The sequence below is a fragment of the Hydra viridissima genome, unplaced genomic scaffold, assembly GCF_058129835.1.
Source record: "Hydra viridissima isolate aposymbiotic clone 2 unplaced genomic scaffold, HvirCarnegie_v1 scaffold_6, whole genome shotgun sequence".
Taxonomy (NCBI): domain Eukaryota; kingdom Metazoa; phylum Cnidaria; class Hydrozoa; order Anthoathecata; family Hydridae; genus Hydra; species Hydra viridissima.
Window position 1 is genome coordinate 9,813,645 of NW_028324305.1, and position 26,510 is coordinate 9,840,154.

The 26,510-nt window shown below is 27.4% G+C and overlaps 3 protein-coding genes across 4 annotated transcripts in view; 1 reads left to right on the forward strand and 2 right to left on the reverse strand.

Annotated features, from left to right (window-relative positions):
- Window positions 1-26,510, reverse strand: part of LOC149886947 (uncharacterized) — a 202,437-nt gene that overhangs the window by 46,145 nt on the left and 129,782 nt on the right. The window lies entirely within an intron of this gene.
- LOC149886949 (uncharacterized) overlaps window positions 1-26,510 on the reverse strand; it is a 119,780-nt gene that overhangs the window by 18,003 nt on the left and 75,267 nt on the right. Inside the window, exons 2-20 of one of the 2 annotated variants that reach the window (XM_090090389.1) lie at window positions 21,712-21,824; window positions 18,817-19,583; window positions 17,020-17,254; window positions 14,415-14,461; window positions 13,274-14,062; window positions 9,820-10,069; window positions 9,221-9,267; window positions 5,843-6,086; window positions 5,391-5,437; window positions 4,112-4,906; window positions 3,499-3,757; window positions 3,076-3,125; window positions 2,768-2,812; window positions 2,134-2,163; window positions 1,701-1,741; window positions 1,470-1,595; window positions 1,302-1,365; window positions 908-1,033; window positions 568-821 (exon numbers count right to left, since the gene is read on the reverse strand). In XM_090090389.1, coding sequence (XP_089946515.1) covers window positions 568-821; window positions 908-1,033; window positions 1,302-1,365; window positions 1,470-1,595; window positions 1,701-1,741; window positions 2,134-2,163; window positions 2,768-2,812; window positions 3,076-3,125; window positions 3,499-3,757; window positions 4,112-4,906; window positions 5,391-5,437; window positions 5,843-6,086; window positions 9,221-9,267; window positions 9,820-10,069; window positions 13,274-14,062; window positions 14,415-14,461; window positions 17,020-17,254; window positions 18,817-19,583; window positions 21,712-21,779 — 4,284 coding nt within the window. In that variant the 5' untranslated portion in view covers window positions 21,780-21,824. Of the gene's footprint in view, window positions 1-567; window positions 822-907; window positions 1,034-1,301; window positions 1,366-1,469; window positions 1,596-1,700; window positions 1,742-2,133; window positions 2,164-2,767; window positions 2,813-3,075; window positions 3,126-3,498; window positions 3,758-4,111; window positions 4,907-5,390; window positions 5,438-5,842; window positions 6,087-9,220; window positions 9,268-9,819; window positions 10,070-13,273; window positions 14,063-14,414; window positions 14,462-17,019; window positions 17,255-18,816; window positions 19,584-21,711; window positions 21,985-26,510 lie in introns of those variants that run through there. The other variant, XM_090090390.1, reaches the window with a different exon arrangement.
- Window positions 23,826-26,178, forward strand: LOC149886950 (uncharacterized). The gene is made up of 3 exons (XM_090091455.1): window positions 23,826-23,896; window positions 25,103-25,699; window positions 26,142-26,178. The coding sequence occupies exons 1-3, from the start codon at window positions 23,826-23,828 to the stop codon at window positions 26,176-26,178; spliced, it is 705 nt and encodes a 234-aa protein (XP_089947581.1).

Genomic DNA, 26,510 nt, shown 5'->3' on the forward strand with positions numbered 1-26,510 from the left:
AATTTGTTCTAAACTAAGTGTACTGCAAAATTCTTATTAAAATGTAACAAAGAATTTTGGAGAACACTACATTTTGTAGCTAATATGGAAAGTTGATCAATAACCAGTTTTTACTCTTTAGGACAAAATCTTTTCCATGTTAGAAGGTAAAAATCTGATTTTTATTTGTTAAAATATTGGTTTAAATGTGTAAGAGAAAATCCTCCCAGAGAAAAATATTTTCAATTTCTGGATATTGAATTGAACTTTTGATCTAAATAAGCTAGGAAAATTGATCTGTTTTTTAGTTTTTATAATTCTCTTGATTTACTTTTCAAACAGTTTTTATTAATAAAAGGTACACTTTTTATTTCAGGAGCGTACATATAAAAGACAGATGAATGAGTTCAATCATCATTTAATTTCACAATCTTTTTATCTACTTTTTGTCTTTTTTTGCATCTATATAAATTTATTGAATTTTGAAATAAATTTATATAGATGCAAAATAAGACAAAAGGTAGATAAAAATATAAATTTATTGAATTTTAAAAAACACTCAAAAGCAAAACCCTAAAAAAAATTTACCCTGGCAATATTTCCATTTGGTTTAAGACATGGACAGTTTTTAAAATCAATACAATCAAAGCCATCCCAAACAGTGTCTTTTGGGCAAACACATCCTGGTACACAGAACTTTGTATTATAATCACATGTTCCTAAAGTGTGACATTTTTGCTCACAAATTGGTGTACACTCAGAAAAAACCTTAGGAGGAGTGCAGGGTTTGACTGTTGTTGTTGTTGTTGGAGATGGTGGTGGTAGGGATGTGGTTGAAACAGCTAAACAAGTATTAATATGTTAATAAAAAAAAATATAAAAAAATGTTTCTCAAAATTCTCTTTCAGTTTATGAATAAATTTCTCACAACAACACTCTTCATCTCTGCCATTGGAACAATCTCTTTTCCCGTCACAAAACCATTTTGACGGAATACAAACACTTCCGTTACAAGGCAAATGACCAGCAACTTGACAAATATCATCAACACTTTCTAAAAAATATTAAACTATAAAGAAAATATTGGAGAAATTTTCTAGAAAATATTAAACTTTCTAGAAAACATTAAACTATAAAAAAAATAGTTATTACTAATTTGTTCTAAAATAAGTATACTGCAAAATTCTTATTAAAATGTAACAAAGAATTTTGGAGTACACTTTGTTTTGTAACTAATATGGAAAGTTGATCAATAACCAAATTTCTAAGAATCTTAAGTGACTTTTTGTGTGTGTTAATAAAAAATATTTAGAAAAACATACGACATTTTGGACAGCATGTGCCATCAATGAAAACAGAAACAGCACGCTTTGATGCAGGAATTGCCTAGAAAATGTTTAAGTTTGAATTAATATAATAGTGAACAAAGTGAAAATATTAAAAAAAAAAAAAACATTAGATAATAGAAATATCTACTTTAAGAAACATACACAATTAGTTTCGCACAAGAAATTTTCACAAACAGTAGTTTGCGTGCTGATTTCAAAATTTCCAGTAGCTTTATCATGCACACACTTCTTCTTGTTGCATGTGTCCAATGAAATTTCTTGATCAACCTTGTTCAATATAAATTAAAGAAGATAATTATCTAAGTAAAAAGCAATTTATAATAATAGAAACAGTGAAAAAATGTAACTTCTCTATTTAAAAATAATGCCTACCTGGAGAGTTATATTGTTGACTCCATCAAAGTACAAACAACCTGTTATTTTTAAAATTGACAAAAACTGACATTATTTATACATTTTACAAATTGTAAAAATATATATTTGGAAATGTATATTTATAAAAGTAATTACTATTGGAATAAATAAACATTTTATAGTTGTAACACAAGCACCATCTTAGAATCCAGGTTGGCATTCAATATTCCCATGTAAAAAATTTTGTTTGTAGTAAATTAAATTTCAAAACCAAGAACAGAAAATCTAACTAAAGAAGATAAAAATATGTAGTTTAACCATCAAATAAAGTGCAAAAACAGAATAATGACTTTATATCTTCAATGACAACCAGCAAAATGTTTATACATTCTAAGGGTTGCACAGTAATATGTTAAAAAACAGCATGTACACTTAAGAGATTTTTTTTTACCTGATTGTGGGCTTGTTGTTGTTGTATCAACTACAAATAAAAAAGTTTGCTAAAATTTTTTAAGAACTCGTTAACAATCAACTTTTTATAAAAAACTTTTTTAAATTCTGAAATAAGTTAACTAAAATTAAACTATATGTTTTAAGGATGAACTTTGATGTTATTTATTGAACTACAAAAAGGTCAATAAATAATAATTGAAGATTAGAAACAAATTTTGAAAGGATAAGCTTTTTTGTTAAATATCCAATTTTTTTTTTTAGAACAATTGTAAATATCATGATTTTCGAACAGTCATAATGAACAATCATAAATATCATGATTTTTAATAAATACTCTTATTTTAACACAATATTTCTACTTTAAAAAAATTCTGTTTCTAATCTTTGATGATTAGTTATTGACCAGTTTGTAATTCAATAGATAATAATATATAAAAAATATAAATGATAATAATAATATATTAAAAAAATATACAATTACAATAATAATAAACATTATGTAATTCAATAAATGAGAGTTTATCCTATAGTTAGATTAATAGTTTAATTTTAAGCTATTTGTTTTAAGGATAAACTTTAAAAAAGCTATTTGATAGTTAATAGGTTTTACAGTATTGATAAGTAAGAATTACTTTTAGGTGTGGTAGTCAGAGCTGTAGTAGGCTCAATGGTTGTTGCTATAAAAGTAAAATAATATTTCTGCAAAAAAAAGTGTAAATTTAAGGTGCAAAACAGGCAAACAATATTATTTCTAACACCAAATGTAATTTAAATTAAATCTAAAAAAAAAAAATAGTGGCAAATATATTTAACTTGTAAATACTTATTTAAAAAACAATACTTTTGAGATTTTAAAAACTTTAATCAGCTCACAAACTTTATAAAATAAAAATGTTTAAATTTTTAAAAAATTGAATTTAAATAAATGATAATTTCTTACTTGTACATGAATCCCCTGTGCAATTAAGTGTACCATTAGCAATACAAATACTACAAAAAAAAAGATTATTTTTTATATTAAAAAGATTTTTTTTCCAGGTAAAATGAGGAAAATTTCTTTAACAAAACTAAAACTTTTCAAATTGATATTTCTTATATAATTATCTTATATTTTACCTTTACTTGATGGAAAAATAAAATCAATAAAATTCCTCTTTAAATAAATTGGAGCTTTTAAAGTCTTTCTAATTCTAATAACTCTTTTCAAATTGAAAGCAAATAAACTTTATATATTTTTAAAAAGTTAAATAAAGGTAACATATGATTGAAAGTTTATTAGAAATTAACATGTAAAGAACAACAAAATTTTTAAATAAAAACTAAGATTGATAAAAAAATAATTTACATTTTCAAAAAATCTTACCATTCTCTACAGTTGTGTTTTATTGTTTCCCCAACTAGCAGTCTTCTTCCATTGACTTCACAGACTTCACACTCAAAAGCCTTAATGCAAACAACATCACCATTTTCAGAAACATTCTGAACATAACCTTCATCACATTGACATCCTTCAACAAATACAGCAGGACAATTTAGATCACCTTCAGGATATAAACAGGTTTTTGGACATCCAGAGCCTTTTGTTTGATATGTCATTCCTTTAGGGCAGCACATAAAGTTTTCTAGTAAATCAAATAAAAATTACTTGTTTTAGGATAATTGTGATTATTAGTTTTAAAAGGGAGTGACTATTGAAGTTACTAGTGAGTAACTGAGATTTCCTACATTTTAACCTAATGAACATGCGTTAGTTACTTCCGAACTTAAATGCCAATTTATGTTGTTTTTTTTACTTACATTGACACTAAAATTGATAGTCATACCTCTTTCTATAGCATACTTGCACAATGACTTCAATAAAGTAGTAAATTTTTTCAATTAATCTTTACATTGGTAATCAGAATGAGCTCAATGTAATTCATTTTAAAAGATATAAAAAGTAAAAATCAAAATGTACAATGATTTTGAAAACTTACCACAGATTCTGTGGCCTTTTTTCCAGTTCACAGCAACACCCTCATCTAAGCATTCCTTGGCATATGCAGCTATAGCTGAACACAAACAATCACAATCTCCTACACCATCACAACCACATACATCAAATACACATTTGTCATAGAAATATGTCGGATCAACAAGATGATGACAAGCTTTAAATAAATCTGACTTGATAATAGCACATTCATGTTTTGCTGGGTCATGCCTATGCAAACGAATTTGGCATGTATCAACAACTTCATGAGCAAGTGGACAAGATTCATCATTGACCCAAGAATGACCAAAAGTGATAGGATTACCAGCAATATCACCTTGTCGAGTATAAAAATCATTAGATTCAGCTCCATCATAGTTTCCACATAAGCCACAAAGCTTTTTCTCAAAAAAAGGTTGAACTGAAATATACAGCCTTGTTCCATTATCCCAAAGTAGAGACACACCATAACTAGATACTATTTGAACATATATACCAGCATGTTTAAATATTTTGAAATGAAAATCTTCAAAATTTTCAGGTGTTTGAACTAATATTTTTTTATCTCCTTTTAACATTTTGAATGTAACACCATATATTAAAGCAGTCACTTCACGCGTACAAGTTACTCCCATTGAACCACAACTTGTTAAACCCACAGTTATGCGAATATTTTCAGTCTTAGTAAAACCATTTTGGCAAAGGTCTGATAATATAACATGTTCGCACTGACCTTGATAATCATACATTTTACCATCAAACGTTTTATAATGAGAATCACCAAACACTGAACATGTAGCTAAAGTTAAAAAAATTATTAGCTGAAAATTCAAATTAATTTAATGAATTCAAACTAATTAAAATCCAAAAAAAAATTCTTGGAATTATGGTATTACATAAGGAAGCAAATTTTTTATTAAATATTTACTTGAAAAATAAATGAAGTGTTTGATAGTAAATATTTAATAAAAAATGTGCTTCCTTATGAAATACCATTACAGAGAATATTGTTTAAAAGATATATAAAAGGCCTTATTATTATTTTATAAGAATTTTGAAAACATTTTTTATATATATAGCTTTTAAACAAAAAAATTTTAGCAAATTAAGATCTTTTTTAGGAAGGCATTTTGTTTTCAACTCACATTCTTGTAAAAACATACAAATTAAAAGTTTTTATCATTTTGAAGTCAAGAAAAATTTTGTTTATACATATAATAACATATGTAACATAACTGAAAATCTAAATTAAATGTAATAAAATGAGGCTAGCCATGAAATACCTTTGCATGCATTATTGGTACAGGACCATTTACCAGATGAACATTTACTGTTTATAAAAATATAAAAAGTTAATTTAAATATAATATCACAATGAGAATTTAACTGAAAATATAAAAAAACTATTCAACTTCTAATACTGACAAGAAAATGAACTATTGAAAAGATGTGTAAAGCAAATAATACAAATTGTTAGGACCAATAGAATATATCTAATAATTTATATCTAAATATGTTTAACTTTAACATGTAGATGACAACATCTCAGGATTATATAAACAGTAAAAAGTTATTTAGTGTAAGTTTAATATTTTACATATTAAACATATAATTAAAACTATAACTTTTTGATAAAGGTCCTCAATTAAATATGTATAGATAATAACACTATCTATAAAAAAGTATATTTAAAATTGTAATTCAGTATGTTTATTTAAAAAAAAATTTTAGTCACCATTGGTTGCAATCTTTATAAATTGTCTCCCCGTGATTATATTGTTTGCTGTTATGGATACAAGGACAATCTGACTGAGAGAGGCATAAACCATTGTGCTCTAGAGTACCATTTGGGCATTCACAACCAGCTACACACATACTAGCAATAGATGATGGGCAAACTTGGTCATATGTTTGACATGTAACAGCACATGTCCTCATGCAAGAGTTCCAGCTTTTCCCACCACTACATGTATTGTTAACTAAAAATTTAATGAATAAAAAATAACTTTTTGTAATATTAACAAAATTAATTACAATTATTTTTTTTTAATATAAAAATTTTACATAGATACAGAGTTTTCCAATAAGAGCAAATTTTGTGAGATAATAACAAATTTTTTTTTTTAATTTGAAAGGCCCATGCATGTTATTATGTATGGAATATGCAATTGATCAAATGCCCATCACAGCTTTGCACAGTGGCACAAGCCTAAGAGATCAAATTTTAATTGCCTCAGCTGCATAGATCCAGTTGAATTTAAGCGATGACCTGGATTATGTTGAATTTAAGGGTATGGGTTGATTGCAGCTAATTGGAATAGACATTTAACTTCAGAAAACCCTACAAGAAAAAGTCTATCGGGGTTAAATCATACAATCTTGATTGCTAGCCCAGTTGTTTCTACAGAATGTCAATTGCTGGAACCACATGTCATCCATGCTTATATTGTTCAATTTGAGCCATAAAACTTAGTTATAATTGATCTGTTGCACTTGACTTTGATGGCCTTGTTAACATTGCTTTTGAAAAAGTAAAGACCAATGATACTGCTGGCCCAATATCTGCACCAAATAGTTACTTTTTGTGCATGCATCACCACCTGGTGACTTTATCACATGGCATAGTCCCATACACAGCAATTTTGCTTGTTGATATCACTAAAGGTTATTTTTTTGCCAAAGTTAGGGTCCTCTTTCTAAAACCCCAAAGCTCTGTTAATGAACAGTGCCTATGGTCATTAACTTTGAGCTCCTGGGTCAGTCAGATCAGGCTCAGTTCTGATATAAAATTTACCAAGTTGAAATTTGCAAAAAGCCAAGTTCTTGTGGACAGAAAGAAATTGACTGCTTTGGCTAATCCTGCACACTTTCACAAAAAAAAAAAAAAAATATTGATATTCTTGGTTTATTTGGCATTCCTTTGACTTACAGGTGTTGGCTGATTGTTTACCAAAGAGTTGTCAAGAAATCGGCCAACAAACATTGGTGAGTCAATCTTCAAAGGCCACTTTGTATGCTGTGTAATAGACAGCAGACAAAGTAGCCTTTGAAAGTTGACTAATTAATTATTTTGATAATAAGGATTTATCATTTAAACTTGCTACTCAATCATAACTGCTGTGGTGAATAAGCATTAGTGACTAAATAATAAACAACAGATTTAACATATTCTGCTAAAAAAACAGGGCTGCCAAATATTAACCCATCTTTATTGAAATACCCTTTAGTTACATAAAATTGATTGTTTGTTTTTTTTGTTTGTTTTTTTTTTTAAAAAAAGTGATTTTATCTTTAACTCTAGTCCAAAAAAGAAACTCTTTTTTAAAAAATCTAGTTATTTCAATTTAAAAAAATTAAAATATTTACAAACTTTTTTACATTTTTGAAGACTCTAGGAAAAAATATTACAGTAACTTTGCATTTATTTTGATTTCTAAACTAAGTATATGGTAACTTCTGTGTATATATAATTTTACTTTTATGATTTTACTTTTCTTTTATACTTTATTTTTTGTTTTTTAGTTATATTAGGTCTATTCTTACTAAATGATACCAGTTTTACTCAAAAATATTTCTGGTAAATTTGTGTATTTTGATCCTTGACATAAACCAAATATTGTAATTATATGGTTATTTAAATTTGATCTTGCAGTTTATTTAATTTTTATGATGGCATAAATGAATATGAACTACTGGTTTTTAAAAGATATTGATTAATTGTTAGAAACTTTAAACTATTTTCTTGCTAGAAACTTTAAACTATTTTAAGAGCAGCTAAAATTTTGATTTAATTTTAGTTTTCATTAAAAACTGCATAAATTTTGTTAAACATTGTAAACTTCTTTTAAGCTGTAGATATTCTAAAGAAGGTATCACATAGTTATTTTGAACATTAAATTTGCTAGAGTTATTTTAGTAGCTACATTCTAATATCCTTTTTATGTTCCAAATATATCATAGGGGGTTTCCATTATCCAAAACTATTTTACCAAAATTTTTTTTTCCAAAGGAAAAAAAATTATGGCAAAATAGCTTTTATTAGAAAATTGAAAGCAGATTAGCATTTCTCTGACCAACCAATTTCCCATTTTTCATTCATTATCTTAGTTGTCAAGGTTTTATAGTATACATTTTTTGGTGCAGCTTATTAGGTCATCACAGATCCAGAAATTCAAATCAGGCCCAAGGTCAATATAGGGCCCATTATTTTGATGAATACTAATATTTATTTTCATCATGTTTTTAAGAAGTCATAAAATAGAAACTCATAAAACAGAAAAACTTTTTTAAGAAGTTTACTCATAAAACAGAAAAACTTTTTTAAGAAGTTTACTCATAAAACAGAAAAACTTTTTTAAGAAGTTTACTCATAAAACAGAAAAACTTTTTTATGAAGTTTACTCATAAAATAGAAAAACTTTTTCCATTTCACAAGTGTTCAAACTGCTTTTAAGTTCATTCTTCCAAACAGCTGCAAACTTTTTTACTAACTCGATTATTTATTTCTCATTTCTTAGAAAATCATAACCTTTTTCAGACATTGCAGATTGACAAAAAAAGTTGCTAACCATTGAAATGAAACTAAATTTATTCAGTGCACTAAGTCTTAAAATTACTTCTTTAATTGATATGCTTTTATTGTTAGCTTTTCTTGTTTCTATTTTATTTTTTTCAATACTTAGGATTTTTAAATACTTTCATTCACTTTAGAGAATTTTTATAAAAATTACCAGCAAATAATCAGTAAAAGTTCAACACGAATTACAGAACTTAATTATTATTTTGTTTATTCACAACTGGTATATTTAATATTGATATTCTGAGCCAACTAAAGACCTTGATAATTTTCTTTATTTTTTCATGTCAAAAGAATTATAAATCTTTAGATATAAAACTAATTAAATAAAAAATTTTAACAACTTCCTCTTAACTACCAGAGACAAGCATCATATTTTCTTATTTTACTTTAATAACTATTTCAAGTGCTAAAGCCTAAAAAACTGGGAACAATTTGATAGGTGTAAAACTACATTTGATGATACTATTTACTATTCATATTTATGCAGATATGCAAAAGAAATTTAATTTAAAAAATATAGGAAAAAGTTTATACCTTGGCAAAGAACATCTGAACAAACAAAAACACCATGTTTACATTCACTGAAGAGAAAAAACAATTTCAAATACTCATAACTGGTAGAAACTCAGTTATTAAATCTTAAAACACCACCATCATACAATGCAGTACATAATTTTTTTTTTACATTATCTTAATGGGTATTTCTATTTCTTACTTTTCACTTGTGTAACAAATGTAAACACTCTTAAGTAATAAGAATCGAAAAGTAAATAACATACAATGAGCTCTCTTATTTTGCTATTTTAACTTTTAGTATTTAAACTAAACATTCATTTAACCTTTAAAATTTTTGAACTATAATTTTCTACATATTTCATAAACAGTCCCGGTCTTAAAGTTACTACTGACAAGTCCAAATGGTAACTCATCAGTTTAATATTAAATTATGAACCAATATTCATTATTCAATATTAAACTGATAAGTTACCATTTGGACTTGTCAAATGAAAAAAATCTCATTAAAATCTCAAAATACATTTTGAAGTAGAATAAAATATCAAAACAAGTTTACATACAAAATAAAAAATAGAAACTAGTTAAATCTGCAACCTCAGAGATCAAAATAAACTTACCATATACTACAACCCTTTTTTACTTTTTCACCATTAAGGTAAGCAACTCCTTCACTCATACAACCACATCTGCTTTTTAGAACACAGTTACCAGTACTTTCATCAATTACATGTCCTTCTGGACATGTACAACCCTCTATGCAAGTATTTTCTTTACAAGTGGAATCTGGAGACAGTACATCAGAACAACTCTTAGTGCATAATGATCCACATTCATTCCATACCTGCGATGGTGAATCACAAACATAATCTAAATAAAAAAGATATTAAAAAAAAAATTGTAAAAAAATAGACTTGTAAACGCGTTTTATATTTGCACACTATCATATAGTTTAATAATGTAAAAATATCAGGGCAGATTTTTTTTTTACAAACAAGTGGATCTTTGAATTTACCATTTCAGTAAAGATTGAACTGATTCTTTTTTTCTCTAATTATAGCATGCATATCTTATAGATTGAAAAAATTCCAGAAACAAACAAAATAACAAAATAAGCATACTGTGTTAGTATATCAATAATAAATTAGCTTGTATGTAGCATAATATATGCAAATATCATAAAATACACATTTGATTTGTACGAAAAGCCAACTGTAACAAAGTGATTTGTCAATATTTCTTCCAGGAAGATTTCTAGTTAACAGAGGAGCAGTCAACTGTTTTAACATGTTTACTGTTGATGACTTAACTTATATGAACACTCTGTAGTATATCTATGTTCTTTGAAAAAATTGTAGTAAAGCGTGTACACGAAATAAATGTGAAAGAATAAGCACGTCATTTTTTTTCAGTGGTTGTATTAAAATCTTTTTAATTATTTTGTATTTTGTTTACAACGTGTTGTGGTTACAAAAAAATATGGTAGTTTTTGTATTTAACTTGAAATTAGTTTTAAAAATGACAAAAGAAGAAGACGTTAGAGAAAAAATTATGCACAAATATTTACAAAATCCTAATAGTAGCTACAATTCGATAGCAAAATCGTTGCAAATACATCCATACACCGTTAGTCGTGTTATTCAGCGTTTTTCTCAAACAAAATCGATCAAACGCAAATCTGGTGGTGGAAGAAAGGAAGGTTTTAAAGATATAAAACTAGTTAGAAAACTGGTTAACAGTTTTAAGAATAACCCAAGCCTTTCACTCAGGGAACGCGCAAAAATATATGGAGTTTCTCATAGTTTCGTTGCAAAAGTTAGAAACAAACATGGTTTTCATTCTTTCAAAGTACAAAAAGTGCCCAACCATTCTGAAACCCAACAAAAAAGTGCAAGAACCCGCGGCAGAAAGTTGTATGACAATTTTATTTCTAAAAATTTCTGTTTTATTGAAGATGATGAAACTTATATCAAGTACGATCATCAACAAATTCCTGGTGCTGAGGAAAAGCAGATAAGAAATTTAAATACACAAAACATGACAAGTTCGCTAAAAAAGCTTTCCTTTGGCAAGCTATTTGCAGTTGTGGCAAAAAATCAGCACCAAATATTTCTCAGTCCACACTTTCTGGTCAAATATATGTTAAAGAATGTTTACAAAAACGCCTTTTACCTCTCATTAAATCACACAATAACAGACCTGTGTTCTGGCCTGATTTAGCATCAATTCATTATTGTAGACTAGCTATGGAATGGTATAAAAAGAATAATGTGAAATTTGTGCCTAAAACAGAAAATCCTCAAAACTGCCCAGAATTGAGAGTTATTGAAAAGTACTGGGCTATTATTAAAAGAAAAATGAAAAAAACAGAAAAGCTTTGCAGAAACATTAAAGATATTAAAATATCATTTAAAAAAGCATCAAATAGTTTTGATTCTTATTCTGTGCGCAAGCTTATGGGTACCACTAAAGCAAAAGCTCAAAATTTTATTAGATTCTCACAGGAATAATTAATTTTTTTTTTTAATGTTTGATCTTCTTATATTATTGTATTAAAATTATTACTTGGTTCGAAATAAAAATTGAGGAGTACTTTTTTTTAGTTGTTTTTCTACTTTCACATTTATTTCGTGAACACGTTTTATACTTATGTTCTTTGAATTAGTTAATAGAGCAATTAAAAATTATCTAGATTAAATATCTTACTCAAAAATCCAAGTCACCTTCAAAAACTGGCATTCTGAATGCTCAGTAGAAATTGATACCCTTTGTTAAAAAAGGTCTTACAAAAAAACATTTATAAGACTGATAAAAAAAAACTTGCCCACTTGATTTTTTGTAACAATTAGCCATAGTTCCATAGGATCACTATGTAACTACTATGAAAATAGTGTTAGGTTTAAAAACTTTTTTGGTGAAGATAAAAGTAGAACATTCATTAAACTTCAATCAAATTTTCAAACTTCCTGAAGGAAGTGGATTGTACCACATCATTTGCCAAGCAAATTGGAAGTGTAAAATTGCTGTTCTGAGTTAAAAGAAACAGAGAGATTATAAAACAATCACCAAAAATTTTTGGTACATTATGATTTTTCTTATCAGGTATAGCAGCTTTAGGTGTAACATTTTTTTAAATTATTTCCAGGATAATTGATTAAATAATAAATTTATGGTATCTTTTATGAATAACCATTGATTAAAGATCTTTTATAAATTTTATAAGACAGACCTTGTGATTAACTTCTAATTTATCAAATCAATGAAGGAAGTACATGTATTTTTTCCAATCAAAAAGTGATATCATATTTTCTATTGAAAGAAACTGTCAAAAAAAATTTTTTAATGTAATATTGTAAGCAGAATGATAGTTTAAGAATCTTCTAAAATTGTTTCATTTTAACTACTTTAAAACCATTTTGGCAAAAAAAAAACATACTTTAAAAAGATTTAAATTGTCAATGGGAACCAAACTAGATAAAGCTACAACTAGACAAAGAGCAGCATTCACTTATTGTTATTCTATAGACACAAATTAATGTTTAAAAAGGTACCCAGTTTTTTCCATATAAAAAATCCGAAATTCTATTCACAAAAAATAATTTTACAAGGAAAATTAAAGTTGACATTATTAAAATATCCAGTTTTAAAGGGTTACACTATCAGCCAGCTATTATTTATACAAATATTGACTGACAAGAAATTATATATCCAGCCTACCCAATAATAATGATAATTAAAAACCATCAACAACAATTTTTTTTTTAAATTCATAATGTACACACACATCAAATTGTGTAAACACCATGGATGCAGTGGCAACAACAAATACTTTGAATTTTTAAATTTTGAAAATTTAATTTTATATTCATCTTCTAAATGTTTTTGAATTTGCATATAAATCCTGTAAATGAATGTATTTTTGAATTATTAAACTTGATAAAGTTAAAGAATTAACTATAAATTAAAACAGTACACATTAAAATTTAAATAAATTATCTGAAAAAGTGTAACATACAAACAGTGTAACATTTAAAGTTAAGTATAAAGCATAAACTGTAAAGCTTAACAACTTACCACATTCAGAACCATTTCTCCATCCTTTTAAAATAACTCCATTAAGAGAGCATTGCCTAGAATATGCAGTTAAAACATCACACAAACATTCCTGATGTCCATTACATCCACAGACATCTTCCAAGCAATCCTCTACATATCGGGAGGGATCAACAACTTTATGACATGGAGAAAATTTACTAGACATCAACTGTGAACATACTGTTTTTGCATATGATGCAACTTGATGATTCTTTTCACAATTAGTTAATCGAAAATCAGCATCTATTAATGAGCAGTTATCTTGAGCATAAGTCCAGGAATTCGCAAAGTCCACTGCGAAATGAGCAAAATCATTATTTGAAGTTTTAAAATCATCAATTGATTTTAAATTAAAATCACCAGCAAGTCCTGACATTTTATTTTTAAAACTACCAGGTGCATTTACATACAACCTTGATCTACCATCCCATAGAACCTCAAAACCAATTATAGTTTTAAAACTTAAAAATATATTTGAGCTATACCCTATTGAAAATCCACGATTAGAAATAAAAGGAACATTTACTTTCAAACCATTTACCATTACTGAAAAATTATAATTATTATAAGCAAGCATTATTGGCATAGCTTTAAAAGTAATTAAAACATTCATAAAACATTCTTTTTCTTTGCAAGTACATCTATCAAGCTCAACAGCAAACAATCCACTATCATCTTGGGTAAATGTATATCTCCTTAGACCAGGATAGTCATATTCTTTTCCATCATAGGTTGTCACATGACCATCTCCATAAATAAAGGCATGGCCTAATAATTTAAAAAGTAGTAATATCAATAACTGTTAACCTTAGATTGTTTAAAAATTTGTACATTGGATTCATTTCTTATAAAAGAATTTTGAAGAAAATGTTAGCATTTTATGCAAATATTATTTATACTATTACAGATAAGTAATATAAAAATATCCTCTGTATTAATAATCCCTGTAATAAGATAAAAATACTGAAATACTTAAAAAAATATTTAAATAAAAAAACTTAAAATAAAAACTTTTTTTTATTCTTGTTAAATAAAGTTCTTTCATTTAACAAGAATTAAAAAAAAATATTAAAGCTTTTTTTAATAAAATAGAAATATAAACCTTATTAGTTTTACTTACCATTACATTCTGTTGCATTACAAGTCCATTTACCACCAAAACAAGTGCTAAAAGAGTAATTTCAATATTTCAGGGAATAAAAAAGTTATAGCAGTCAAATAGCTTTAGTATAAATCATTTCAGGCCATAAGATTAACTGATCTCAGCTAAATCTGTGCAATCTATTTTAATTATGTTCACTTTAATTTTTCTACATGTGTACAACCTTACATGTACGCAGTCCAAAAGATGTGACAAGTTTTTTTGTTTTATCTACTTTTTGTTTTTGAAAGTTTAGGTTCTACTGGCTTTATCACTTTTTACCTTCATATGATAAAATTATTGTTTACTAAATTTAGGAAAAGAAAACTTTTCTATTTTTTTGTGAATAATTTTTATTCTTTAAAAATTTGAATTTATTGTTTAAAAAATAATTATAAATATTGGTGAACTACAAACTTTACAATTATGAGCAAAAGTTTCCTACTTAAGAAGAAAAACTACAAACTAAAAACTATTTTGATTTTAATATTCCCATAAACTTTCAGAAACACCTGCCAGAAAGAAAGAAAAAAAGAAATTTCACTATTATTGGTGGCTCTCTTGATCTTCACAGACTTAGCTACATATAGCTGTATTGCATGGATTTTTTTCCAAATTGAAGAATGGAGGAGGTATTAAAAAATGGTTATAAAGTGAAACCTTTCACCAGAGCAGTTATGATTAAAAACAAGTTTTCAATCTGCTTGCTTGCACCTGCGCTCCGATTGCTCTACCTTGGGATGAAAGATATATCAAACCCTTTGGGTTTGTAATTGTGCATCTTTATTGTAAGAATATACCATATTTAAGCTATAAAATGATACTTATTCATGATTAATCTTAAAGTTTTCTTTATTTTTCACTATTGGATTAAATTTTTTATATATTGAAAAAAAATATATTTTCAACTGGAATCAGTTGAACAAAATTCAACTGGAATCAGTTGATTTTTGTTCAGCTAATTCCAGTTGAAAACTGAGCATTGAATTAGTATATGTTGCAATTTGGTTCAGTATCTTATTTATGTTTTAAAGCTTTTGTTTTCACCCTGAGAATTTCATCGCAACCCTAGTTTATTTGAGAAACATTAACACAGGTTATTGGCAGCTGGTAAGATCTTAGATGTGAAAAGTAATCCTATTATGGAGTCTAAGAATAGAAAAATAGATTGAATAAGCTTAAGTGTACTTCCTATTATAAAAGCTGAGTTTAAGAACTGGTTAGAATTGATAAACTTGAGGAAGCAGACTGTTTCAAGCTTCCATAAACAGATGTTTTATCAAATGAAGAGCTGTAGAGTATGAAAAATGAAAAAAGAACTGTTCAAAACTATTTGTGTCAATTGAGAGAGTAGTAAAACTGACCTCAGAAGTCAGCAAAATGGGTATTCACTGAAAAATGAGACAAATTAAAATCCAATAGTTTTGTGTTTAAATGTTGCAAAAAAATACCTACATTTGTATGTGTAAAGTTTACAATATGTAGATAAAAAACGGAAAAAAAAGATTTAAAAATACCTGTTTTTTAATGATGAAAATGTGGCCTTAAAAGAACAAGTGTGAAAATGCATATAAAATTTTAAAAAAAAAATTGTTCTTGTAAAAAACCATTTATGTGAAAACATGTTTCAGTGGAAAAAATGCCAAAGAGTACTATTTATTACATAATCAATTGAAAATCTCATCAGAGGTCATACAGAGCTTTGCTAATACAACAAAAAGAACATTAGATAACACATATAACAGTTTACTAAAAGAAAAAAAGATAAGAATTTTTATTCCAACTTAATGAATCAGTTTGCTTTTTTTGAAATAACAAACAATTCAGGCATTTTAAATAAGATTTCCACAAGAACCATTTTTCAATGGATACCCGTTAAAAGCGATCAGCCTTAACAAGAAAAATGTTCTAAATCTTGTCAAGTCAAAAAAGCAGAAATAAAAAAAAAAAAATTCAAAACAAAAAAAGATTACTTATGGTTTATTTTATTTTTTTTTAAATAAATATTTTTAGTGTTGTTTTCAACAAGAAATAAACAGAATCTGTAGCAAAAAAAGAAGCAAAAAAAAGCAGAGGGGGAAGGGTGGAGGGTTATTACTTATTTAGTAAAAAACTTATGAAATAAACTTTTTAAGTATTATGAAAATTTTTACTTAATTTCAAAAATATAAGTCAAAATAAGGTAGAATCAGGAAGACCTATAGCTTTCTTATTTTACACATAAACTTTTAAAGGTCCAACCAAGGTACTTAAGTTTGAAGCAATTTAATTACTGAAAAAAGATTTTTACTGATACAAACTCTACAAAAGACTGGCAGAACTTACAAGCTTGAGAAACACTGATGCTGTAATTTAATATAATAACAATGTTTCTCAGGCTGACAACTTTTGTTTACACATTGAAAATAGATGCTTTAGACACCATATCATCAGAGGGTAAGATGTCCTTGCATTTAACCCTACTATACATACCTTCAAATTTTTTAATCAAATAGCCAGGATTTCATTTTTCTAGATAAAACTTTGGAGTTGACTTAGTTAACAACAAATTATGCATTTAAAAAATAATTTTTATGAATAGTACCATTGATCACAATTTGAATGTATTTTTTCACCATGATTGTATTGATGCCCATTATGTTCACAATGACACTCACCAATCTGGACACATTTTCCATTAGAAAACACAGTGTTGGGTGGACAATAACAACCTTCTAAGCAATCTTTATTGCATACTTGATTGATTCCATTTTTCTCACAAATAGAAGTACAAACTGGCCCACATTCCATATACACCAAATTATTTGGGCATAACCTTGCTGTAGAAAAAGTAAAACTTAATTTCAGCATTAAATACTTTAAAAAAAGGTTTTTAGTATAATTATTTACAACTATTTTTTCAACCAACAAAATTCATATTGATTTTTGACACTGGGTTTTACAAGTCTAATAAGTTTTAAAATTTTTGGTGCTGAGAAGTAACTAAATTCTGTGAGAGATTTTTATCATAAATAATATTTAATATACCTTTCTTAACACTTTAAGCATTTTTAGTTTGCATTAAATTGATTATGTCAATTAAAATGTAAATTTAAAATGTTGTGTTGTTTTTGGCTTTAATTGTATGGGCATTATTTTGTTATAAAATGAGTTTTGATTTACAAACTTTTTTTGCTTTTTATTTTTCAAGTTAAAGTTAATAAACCTAAATTTCATTTGCTGAAGACACTTTAAAGAAAAATCAAATTATATTTGAAAAAACAAAAAAGTTAAGATGCTTTACCATCTAAATTATCAGAAACGTTGATGAAAGTTATTGAAATTATAAGAAAGTTCAAAAAAAGTAGCTGTTTTTATAAGTTCATGTATATTTTAAAGAACCAAAAATCAGACTTAAGCCTAATTGACCCAATATTTTATATTTATTCCAGTCCTTAAATGTTCATATTTTGTTCTTATATTTTTTATTTGATATGACCATGACTTGATACTGTGTTTAGCTTTATAGGTAAATGAAAATAATTAAAACAATTAATAATCAATCAAAATAATTACCATATATATAATGCTGTAAAACTTTTATGTCATATTGTTGATATTTTGTAGCGTACAAGTTAAGTTTAGAGAAGAAATTTTAGGTAAGTGTATAAGAAATAGGTCAAGAAGAAATGATTCCATAGGATGAAATTGAAAACAATTTTAAGATTATAACCTAGTTCTCCTTCAAGTCAGAATGATAAACAAATCTTTAATGATGATATTGATATTTTATAGTAAAAATTATGTCTTTGTTAATGACTGATTCAGAAATATTGATTGTTTAACAGTATTTTAAAAAAACATTAAGTTGATATCAAATTTGATGTTGCATAAGATTACATGGAACCTAGTTATATTAAAAATATAGAATTTACACTAGTAGACCTATTTGAAACAAAATGATAACTTTGGTGAGGAGAGGGTTTAGAAAGGGGGTAAATTTAGTCAAAATGTTCTTTTGACTCTTAATTATTCATATGGGGTTTAATGGACCCCAAACCCTTTAAAATCAATTAAAAAAAAAAAAACCCAATTGGAACCTATAAACTCTAAAATCAACATCAATTAGAGGGGTTTGTTAATAACTTTTAAGCGCTTGGGATCCATTATACCCCATGCAAGTAATCAAGGGTTAAAACTGTTTTAACAAAAACATTTAAGCAAACTAGAAAACTTACTTGTAATAAGCTCACTAGTAGTATTCTTAAAAAAAGTTTATTCAAATAATTAATTGGATTTTTATAGATTCCTTAGGTAATATTTTTTATGCTCTATACTCTACACTGAAATATAAACTGATATTAACCAATCTTATAGTAATATAGCAATTATATGAACTTACGACAAAACTCAGGATTCCTCCAATCAACATGTATTCCACTTTGAATGCATGTGTGTGCAAGTTGTTGGTGTATCTCACAAAGATCCTCATCCGATGAATTTTTATTACAAATCAATTTTGCACAAGTATCTAGAAAATGACTCTTATTTAGCTTTAGAATGCATTCTTTGAAAGCAATATTTAGCAAGTTATCGCAACCATTTATCAAGTTAATTTCAGATCTATCACATTCACTTTTAAGAGGAATGGTTTCTTGACAGATTTCTCCAGCTTGAGGCTTTTGCCAACTGTCGCCAAATAACTCAGGAGATTTTGAATCTAAATCATCTCCAGGAAGATTGTTATAATTTCCGCAAAGGCCACACGTGCCATTTCTAAACTCCTCAGATATAGTTATATAAAAAGATTGTATGCCATTGAATTTTACCACAAGTTTACCTCCGTAGATTTCCACAAAAGTGTAATCTGCACGTTGGGTGATAGTGACAACTTTGTTTGAAAATGGTAGAACTAGAGCTTTACCGTTTTTTGAAACTTTACTTTGAGATGAAATGCGGTAGTCTTCCTCATCTAGAAATATAGTGATTGACTTTTTACATGGATGCACCTTGCAGTCGTTATCATGCTCTATGTGAATGCCGTAATCGTCGAAACCTGGTCGACAGTCAATGGCTAAAGCATAACTACAAGTTCCTTGAAAGTTATAAGAAAGCCCATCAAAAGTCGAGAAATGGTCTTTCCATATGGAACATATCGCTGAATCAGAACTAAAACAACAAAAATTTAACTTTTTTAATGCTTATAGCTCTAAAAGAATATTGCAAAGAGTATTATCTTTTCTCTTCTTAATTGTATTGGATCATTTCCTAAAAGTAATATTCTTAGGTAATATCTTACTTAATAATTATTATCCCTTTTTGCATGAAGGTGTATTTAACATGTAACTTAAATGCAGAAGTGGTTCATGATAGCATACAGAAATCAAGCTGAAAGAGCCTTTGGGAGGTTGAAAATCAGATTGCATATTTATCTTCAAATCTAGAGTTTGATGCAGAATTCATGTAAGTTTAGTAAACCACATAGTTTTCAACTAAACCTTTACTGTGGTTACTTTTGTTTTAATGTTGCACTCTAATATTATTAAGAAAAATTATCCACTCTTTGGCCACTCTTTTTATCATTTCAAAACTTTGTTTCAATACTTGCATAATTCTTGTTATGTGTTCACTTAGTAATCTGATTGATTACTAAATGAGAACATGTCAGATTACATTACACAACCTCTCAGTGAACAAAAAGAGTCTGAATATGTGTTCTTTGGTGTAATATTCGTGTTTAAACTCTTACCTTAGTTAGAACATGTCCTGAGTGTCGGAGGAAGCCTCCTAACAAGGGTATTGGTAATAAAAAAACAAGGTGTAAGTCGCTTGTTACTATAAAATTCTACTGATAGACAATCAGTAGAGTTTTATAGTAACAAGCGACTTACAAAGCAACAAGTTAAACTAACAACAAGTTAAACTTAGAAAAGCAACAAGTTGTATAATAATAAAAAGGTTTTCAACAAAATATCTGAAAAATTATCTTTTTATATAAATCTGTGATTGTAATGCGTAAAAAAAGTCATTGTATAATTGGAAAAAGCTATAGTACACTGCAAAATGTTTGATGTTTTTAAAATTACCACCTCTACTACAAAAAACCATGTTCGAAGCAAAATATTATTTTAGTATAAACACATTGCAAAGCAATCAATGATCAATACAGCAAGTGGGTTCTTAGGAAGAGATGAAAAAAGAGTGTTAGATATAGCTGTTTCTTGTGATGAGACATGGCAGAAATGAACACATAACTCTTTAAATGGTATAGTAGGTGTGATTGTAAGTAATTCCAAATAATGTTTTTTATTTTTGGAGTTAAAGTGTTAAAATAAGGCAGTTTTCCTTAAATATAGGAAATCACTAGAAAAGGATCAAATTTTGTGTAAGACTATTGAAAGTAGATGGTTAGATCAATTATAAAAATACGATGTTGCTAGACATCCTTATCAAAGTAGAGTTAAAGTAGTTAAAATCTGGGTTTATTTTAGAATTCACCGGAGCGAATTCGTATCAAAACAGTTAAGGCCTTAGAAAGATAATGTCGTTATCTAAACTATCTGATATACACCAACTATCATTCCCGTATTTAGTGAAAGAACTCTCTTTAAAAGACAATCGAATCTTTCCCACCAATAACTGCCGCAAAAATCAGATTCTTGTAATCAAATTAAAATATTGACTATTAGATAATAAATATGAAAAAAAGTATTTTGTTGGTAAATAAAGTAATTTTACTTTATCATAAAGATTTAGATTATCAACTGATTTTCACTGCAACTGATTAATTATCGAGCTAGTTAATTTAGTTTTCACAGAAAAGTTGGTATTATTAGTGGAACGATGATTGTTCATGCATTCGGAATACTCGTAAATTGTAACTATATTTATACAAGCAAGTACTGCGCAACCAGAAAGGATAGTCTCTATGATTAACAATTATGTAACATTTATGATTGATAGTACGACTTTTCGTAACTTAATGGATTTCGTAAAAAAATTTCCTGAGAACTTGAGGTATTAAAAACCCTGGATTTGAGGCAAGAAGCTCGACATTTTTTAAAATAGATATTATTATAAATTTCAATTAATTTACTTTTTATTACTTAATTTACTGGTTGACAACTATCGGCAATTATCAATTATTACAAACAATAGGTGATATTTATTATATTAAAAGTAAATTTAAGCTAACTTTGTGCATCAGAAAGAAAAAAATAGTAATGTTAAAGAACTATGATAATCTAAGGTATAAAAAAAGTATAATCTAATGTTTTTTGCTTATAAATAAACTTACCCAATTGCACTGATAAAGCTTTCTAATAGAGTCACAGTTACAATAAAAAATACCGAGAGATTCCACATACCAAATTAAAATATTTTTCTAGTAGTCAAAAGTGACTGAAAGACCTAAAATTAAAAAGTTTCAATTGAACGTAATGACAACGTTAGGTTTGTAACAATTTAACGATACTTTTAATTTTATATTCTGATAAGTTTAAAAAAACAATTTTATGATTAGTGTTAGAAAATTTATTTCTATGGTAATAAGTATGATTTCTATGGAAACGAACATCGGCTTCTTCATATGTTAATGTTAGAACTGTAGATGAAGATGATGCTCATCGCCATCTTTTTATGTTTATTTTTTGCGTCGTTTTGTCAAACAGCTTTGTTTGAAGTATACTTTTAAATTTTCAAATTTCTTCATTCTCTCAAATTTAGAACCGGTTTTGTTATCATATTACAATCAAATTAAATGCGGGTGATAAATATCTATTTGCATTTTGTTTGAATGAAAAGTGTTCATTTTATTTTCATATTTCTTCTATGTATTCCGAAATAATAAAAAGTTTGTTAAATTCAAACATTTATTTAGGAACTTTTATTGATCGTTGCTTTATAACAGTTATGTATTAACAAAAAAATTAATTAGTAGTTATTAAATTTACCCAGTTAAATAAATGTTTTTATGTAATATAGTAGTTTCAAAAAAAAAAAAAAAGAAATGTGACATTTAGTTAGCATCTGGAAAATTACTTTATCTTTCACAAAAAAACTTTTACATAGGCTTGAACATATTTTTTGCTTTGATAGAGAAAATAATTCTGAAGAACTGATCTGTTATTTTACTATGAAGTGCACTTGCTAAATTTGTTTTTCAATTTAACTTTTTTAATTAGGTAAAATGATAATAAAAAAGTTAGCTGTAATAATTAATAAAAGAATTAGTACTCCATCTCCTTCTCAAACGAGCAATTTACAACCATTTTTTTATTTATCAATGTTTGCAAAAAATTGAGAAAAATCTCAATTTCGAGATTTAATTATTTTTATTGCGTTTTGAAAGAATTTGAAAATTACTTACAATATAATGTAAGGAACTAAAACAAAAGGAATTTCTTTATATAAGTTTTATAATTTTCCTTCGATATAAAAACATTACTCATCTAATTAGAAAAAGTGCAAGCAATGCAACATGGACACAGTTACGAATTATTATAAAAGAAGAGAAAGACTAACAGTTAATATAAGTATAAGATAAATTCGAACCCGAATCTGCCGAGCATTAGTAGAATTGAATTTGGAAAAGAACGTTTTCTAGGTGAAGTTGGTAATGCCTGTGATCCCAATAACTTCATTCTTAATAGCATCTTTTCTGTGGCAATATTCTTGATAATGTATGTCATACTGTTGTCAAAAATAGGGGAAAAAATTTATCGAGCTGACGCAAGAAAGTCACCTATATGGGTTGAAAGTACACACTAGGGGGTGGGAATTTTTGATACTTTTTTCCGATAATCAATTTATCCCTTTACTACCGATGGAGATATAATATAAAAGGTATTTTAAAAATTGTTTCAATCATAACTAATTCAAAAACCCTCTGCGCAAATTTGCTAGTGTGTGATGCTAAAGATTTTCGAAAATTAGGTTTTAGTACAGAAAAAGAAGTCTTGTTTTTCATGACATTTGTAAACTAAATTGTCAATTAAATAAAAGTTAACATATTTACATGGAGCTAATAAAACCTCACAAACTACAGGTAAAGACCTACGTAATTTGTGGTAAAGATATTGCTCGTAGAGAATTCCACATTTCAGTTATAGGCCTTCAAAGCTTGCGTCACTGAAGGACCGATGAGATTGTCTTAAAGTAGTCTCCTACTTTTGACAATCACTTTGTTGCTTCCAGACAAAATTTTCTTAGAGTGTCTGTGGTATGACAGTGGTGAAACAAACCTTCCCCCCCCCCCCTCCCACTAGAACCAAGCAATTTGAACATCTTACGTTGAGAGATTTGTCTTCTTTTTTCGACTCTTATGGAGGGCTTTTCTCATTATGTTTTAGGTGTCCAATATGGCAGATAAAACAGTTGCAGTCGTGATCACGAGTGTGTGGTCTGACAAAAATGGTCTTAAAATCAAACAATTTGGGAAATACAATACCTTTTTCTCCACCTTTTCCTCTCGGACTTAAACGGTTTAACTCACAGAGATCTTGTATCACTCTAAAATTGCAAAAATACAAATTGGTTTGATAGATTTGACATATCTGGAAAGGTAGTGAGTTGACGGGTGCACTTTTAAAAGCAAAGCATACAAACAGTTTTCCAGCTTTGATAATTCTGCTTTACTAGATTAGGCATCTTGAAACCTTGTTAAAATTATTCTGGCTTAATAACTTATTAAGGGAAAAAAATAAAATAAAGTAAAAATTTATTGAAACTTTGAAGATGTTTAAAAAGAAAATACAGCTTGTTTTTTTTAAAACTTAATATAATTTTTATGTGACAATATTCAATCCGAAATCACTCATAAGCAACACTGTAAAGATTTTGAAATGTGCATGCAACGTTCATAAAATGCAATCCAAAAATGCTTATACACTCTATGATTATATTTACAATACATACTTTCAGACGTGTAACTACCTAGTCGGCACATCTAGTTTCACTTTCGGAATTAAAACCCTTATAGACACTTATTCGTTACGATCCAGGCGTAAACTAAGAACATGTAGATTTCACGGGAATTTACTGGAGTTTGACACGTATTTAATGAAATTTCAAACAAATTGAGGTTTTAAATACGTGTCTTATAAGGTTTCAAGCACGTATTAAATGAGATTTCAGTATGAAACTTAAATCTTAATCAAACACGTGTACGAGACGGTTTAAGGGTAACCAAAAATACGCAGATTTTACTTGAGTTATACTAATTCTGTCATGTGTTTATACTAAAGTTTCAATCAAGCAAACTTTTAAAATCACTTTAATTTATAAGAAGAACCTTGTACGTTAAAGATAATCATTTTCAACGTACATCTTATTTTAATAAATTATTATAATAAAGAAAGTAAACTATCAAAATAAAGGAACTTTATTTTATAAATATGTAGTTGATAATGAAAGGAACATTAATGTTCCTTTCATTATCAACTACATATTTATAAAATAATTCTACTTTTCTTTATTTTCTTTAAGCCATAAAATTAAAGTAGCTATATTTCTTCTTATGAAAATATGCGGGACACCGGGACATTTCCTGGTGGGCCGGTCGAACAACGTTTAAAATACATCTTATAAATTTATTAAAATTGTTAAAATTAAAAAATTTGTAACTTTAACAATTTTAATAAATTTATAAGATGTATTTTAAACTTTGTTTAAATATTGAAAACTGCAAGATTATCTTACGAAGAAGTTCTCACAATTCTTGCAGAAATCGAAGTCGTTACAAATAATCGTCCCTTAACGTTTTTGTATGAAAAACCAGGAGACGAACAGTTATCTCCTAATCATCTCGTGTTAGGAAAAAGAATAAGCTCAGAAACATTATTAATAAAAAATAGCTATGCAAATATGGACGTAGAAAAGCGCGTTGCATATAGAAACTCTATTTTAGAACATCTCTGGAATGGATGGCGAAATGAATATTTAACAGAGCTCCGCGAATTTCATAAAAGTCATAATAAAATTGGAAGTAACAATATTATAAAAAAAGGCGATGTAGTGATAATCCAAGACTCGAATTTGGTTCGAGGATTATGGAAACTAGGGATTATTGAAAAACTTTTACTGTCAACAGATGGACAAATGCGTGCAGCGAATGTACGATGTGTCTCCGCTGGAAAAATCATGTATTTGAATCGTCCAGTCAATAAATTGAGTTTACTTGAAGAAAATAAATTTAATTCTGCCGAATCTACGTTTGTGAATGAAAAGGACATTCAGCTATTAGTGACTACTGTTGGTGGCGGGAGTGTTGCGCTGTGTTTGGATTGGTTAATATTATATAAACAATTATTTTCCCCTTGGGAATATGTATAAATAGCGTGATCTTCGAAACCTCGCTCTCTTGAAGTAACAACAATCGACTCGAGCAACTCTTCTATCACTAGCTGTGATATACAAGCTCTTCTTTGTGTTTATCGCCTATTTGTATAACATTACTCTTATAATATATTAATAAATTGAACTCGTTTTACAATACCACTCTTACGTAAAACAACGTTCTTATAATTTTTTATTTTTAAAATGCAATCTTAAAAATTTTAAAATTTTTAAGATTGCATTTTAAAAATAGAAAATCTTAAGAACGTTGTTGGCAGATCTTATTCTCATTTTTTTCCTTAATTCTAATATTTTATAAGGTTATTTTTATATATTATATATATATATATTTTTTTTTTGTTTGTTTTGTTTTATAATGTTATATTTATATAGCATGAAAATACCAAATACTGGTATTGCAATCACATAAAGAGAAAATATGTTTTTATACATTTATTTCATTTTATTTTTTCACCTTGCATTTTCGTCCGGTGATATTTAAAATTAACTCTTAACAGGTTGTCTATTTAACTATTTTTCCCCCAATGTTTTACTATCCATCAATTAATTTAACCCAATAACGCAGGCTCGTAGAATTTATATATAGAAACAATTTAAACAAAATTGTTAACTTATACTGCATCCAACTGAAAGTGCTCATTTTATTTTAATTATATAATATTATTATTATTATTTTATAAACTATATAAATGTAAGATGATTTATTGTTCTTTTCATACATTTTTGATAAATCTTATTTTC

Bases quoted from the DNA above. Each gene is read 5' to 3' on its own strand.
- LOC149886950 (XM_090091455.1), top strand. From the start codon at position 23,826: ATGGTCTTAAAATCAAACAATTTGGGAAATACAATACCTTTTTCTCCA. The intron at 23,897-25,102 runs GTTTAACTCACA...GAAAACTGCAAG, and splicing joins TTTCCTCTCGGACTTAAACG to ATTATCTTACGAAGAAGTTC. The intron at 25,700-26,141 runs GTTAATATTATA...ATATTTATATAG, and splicing joins GTTGCGCTGTGTTTGGATTG to CATGAAAATACCAAATACTG.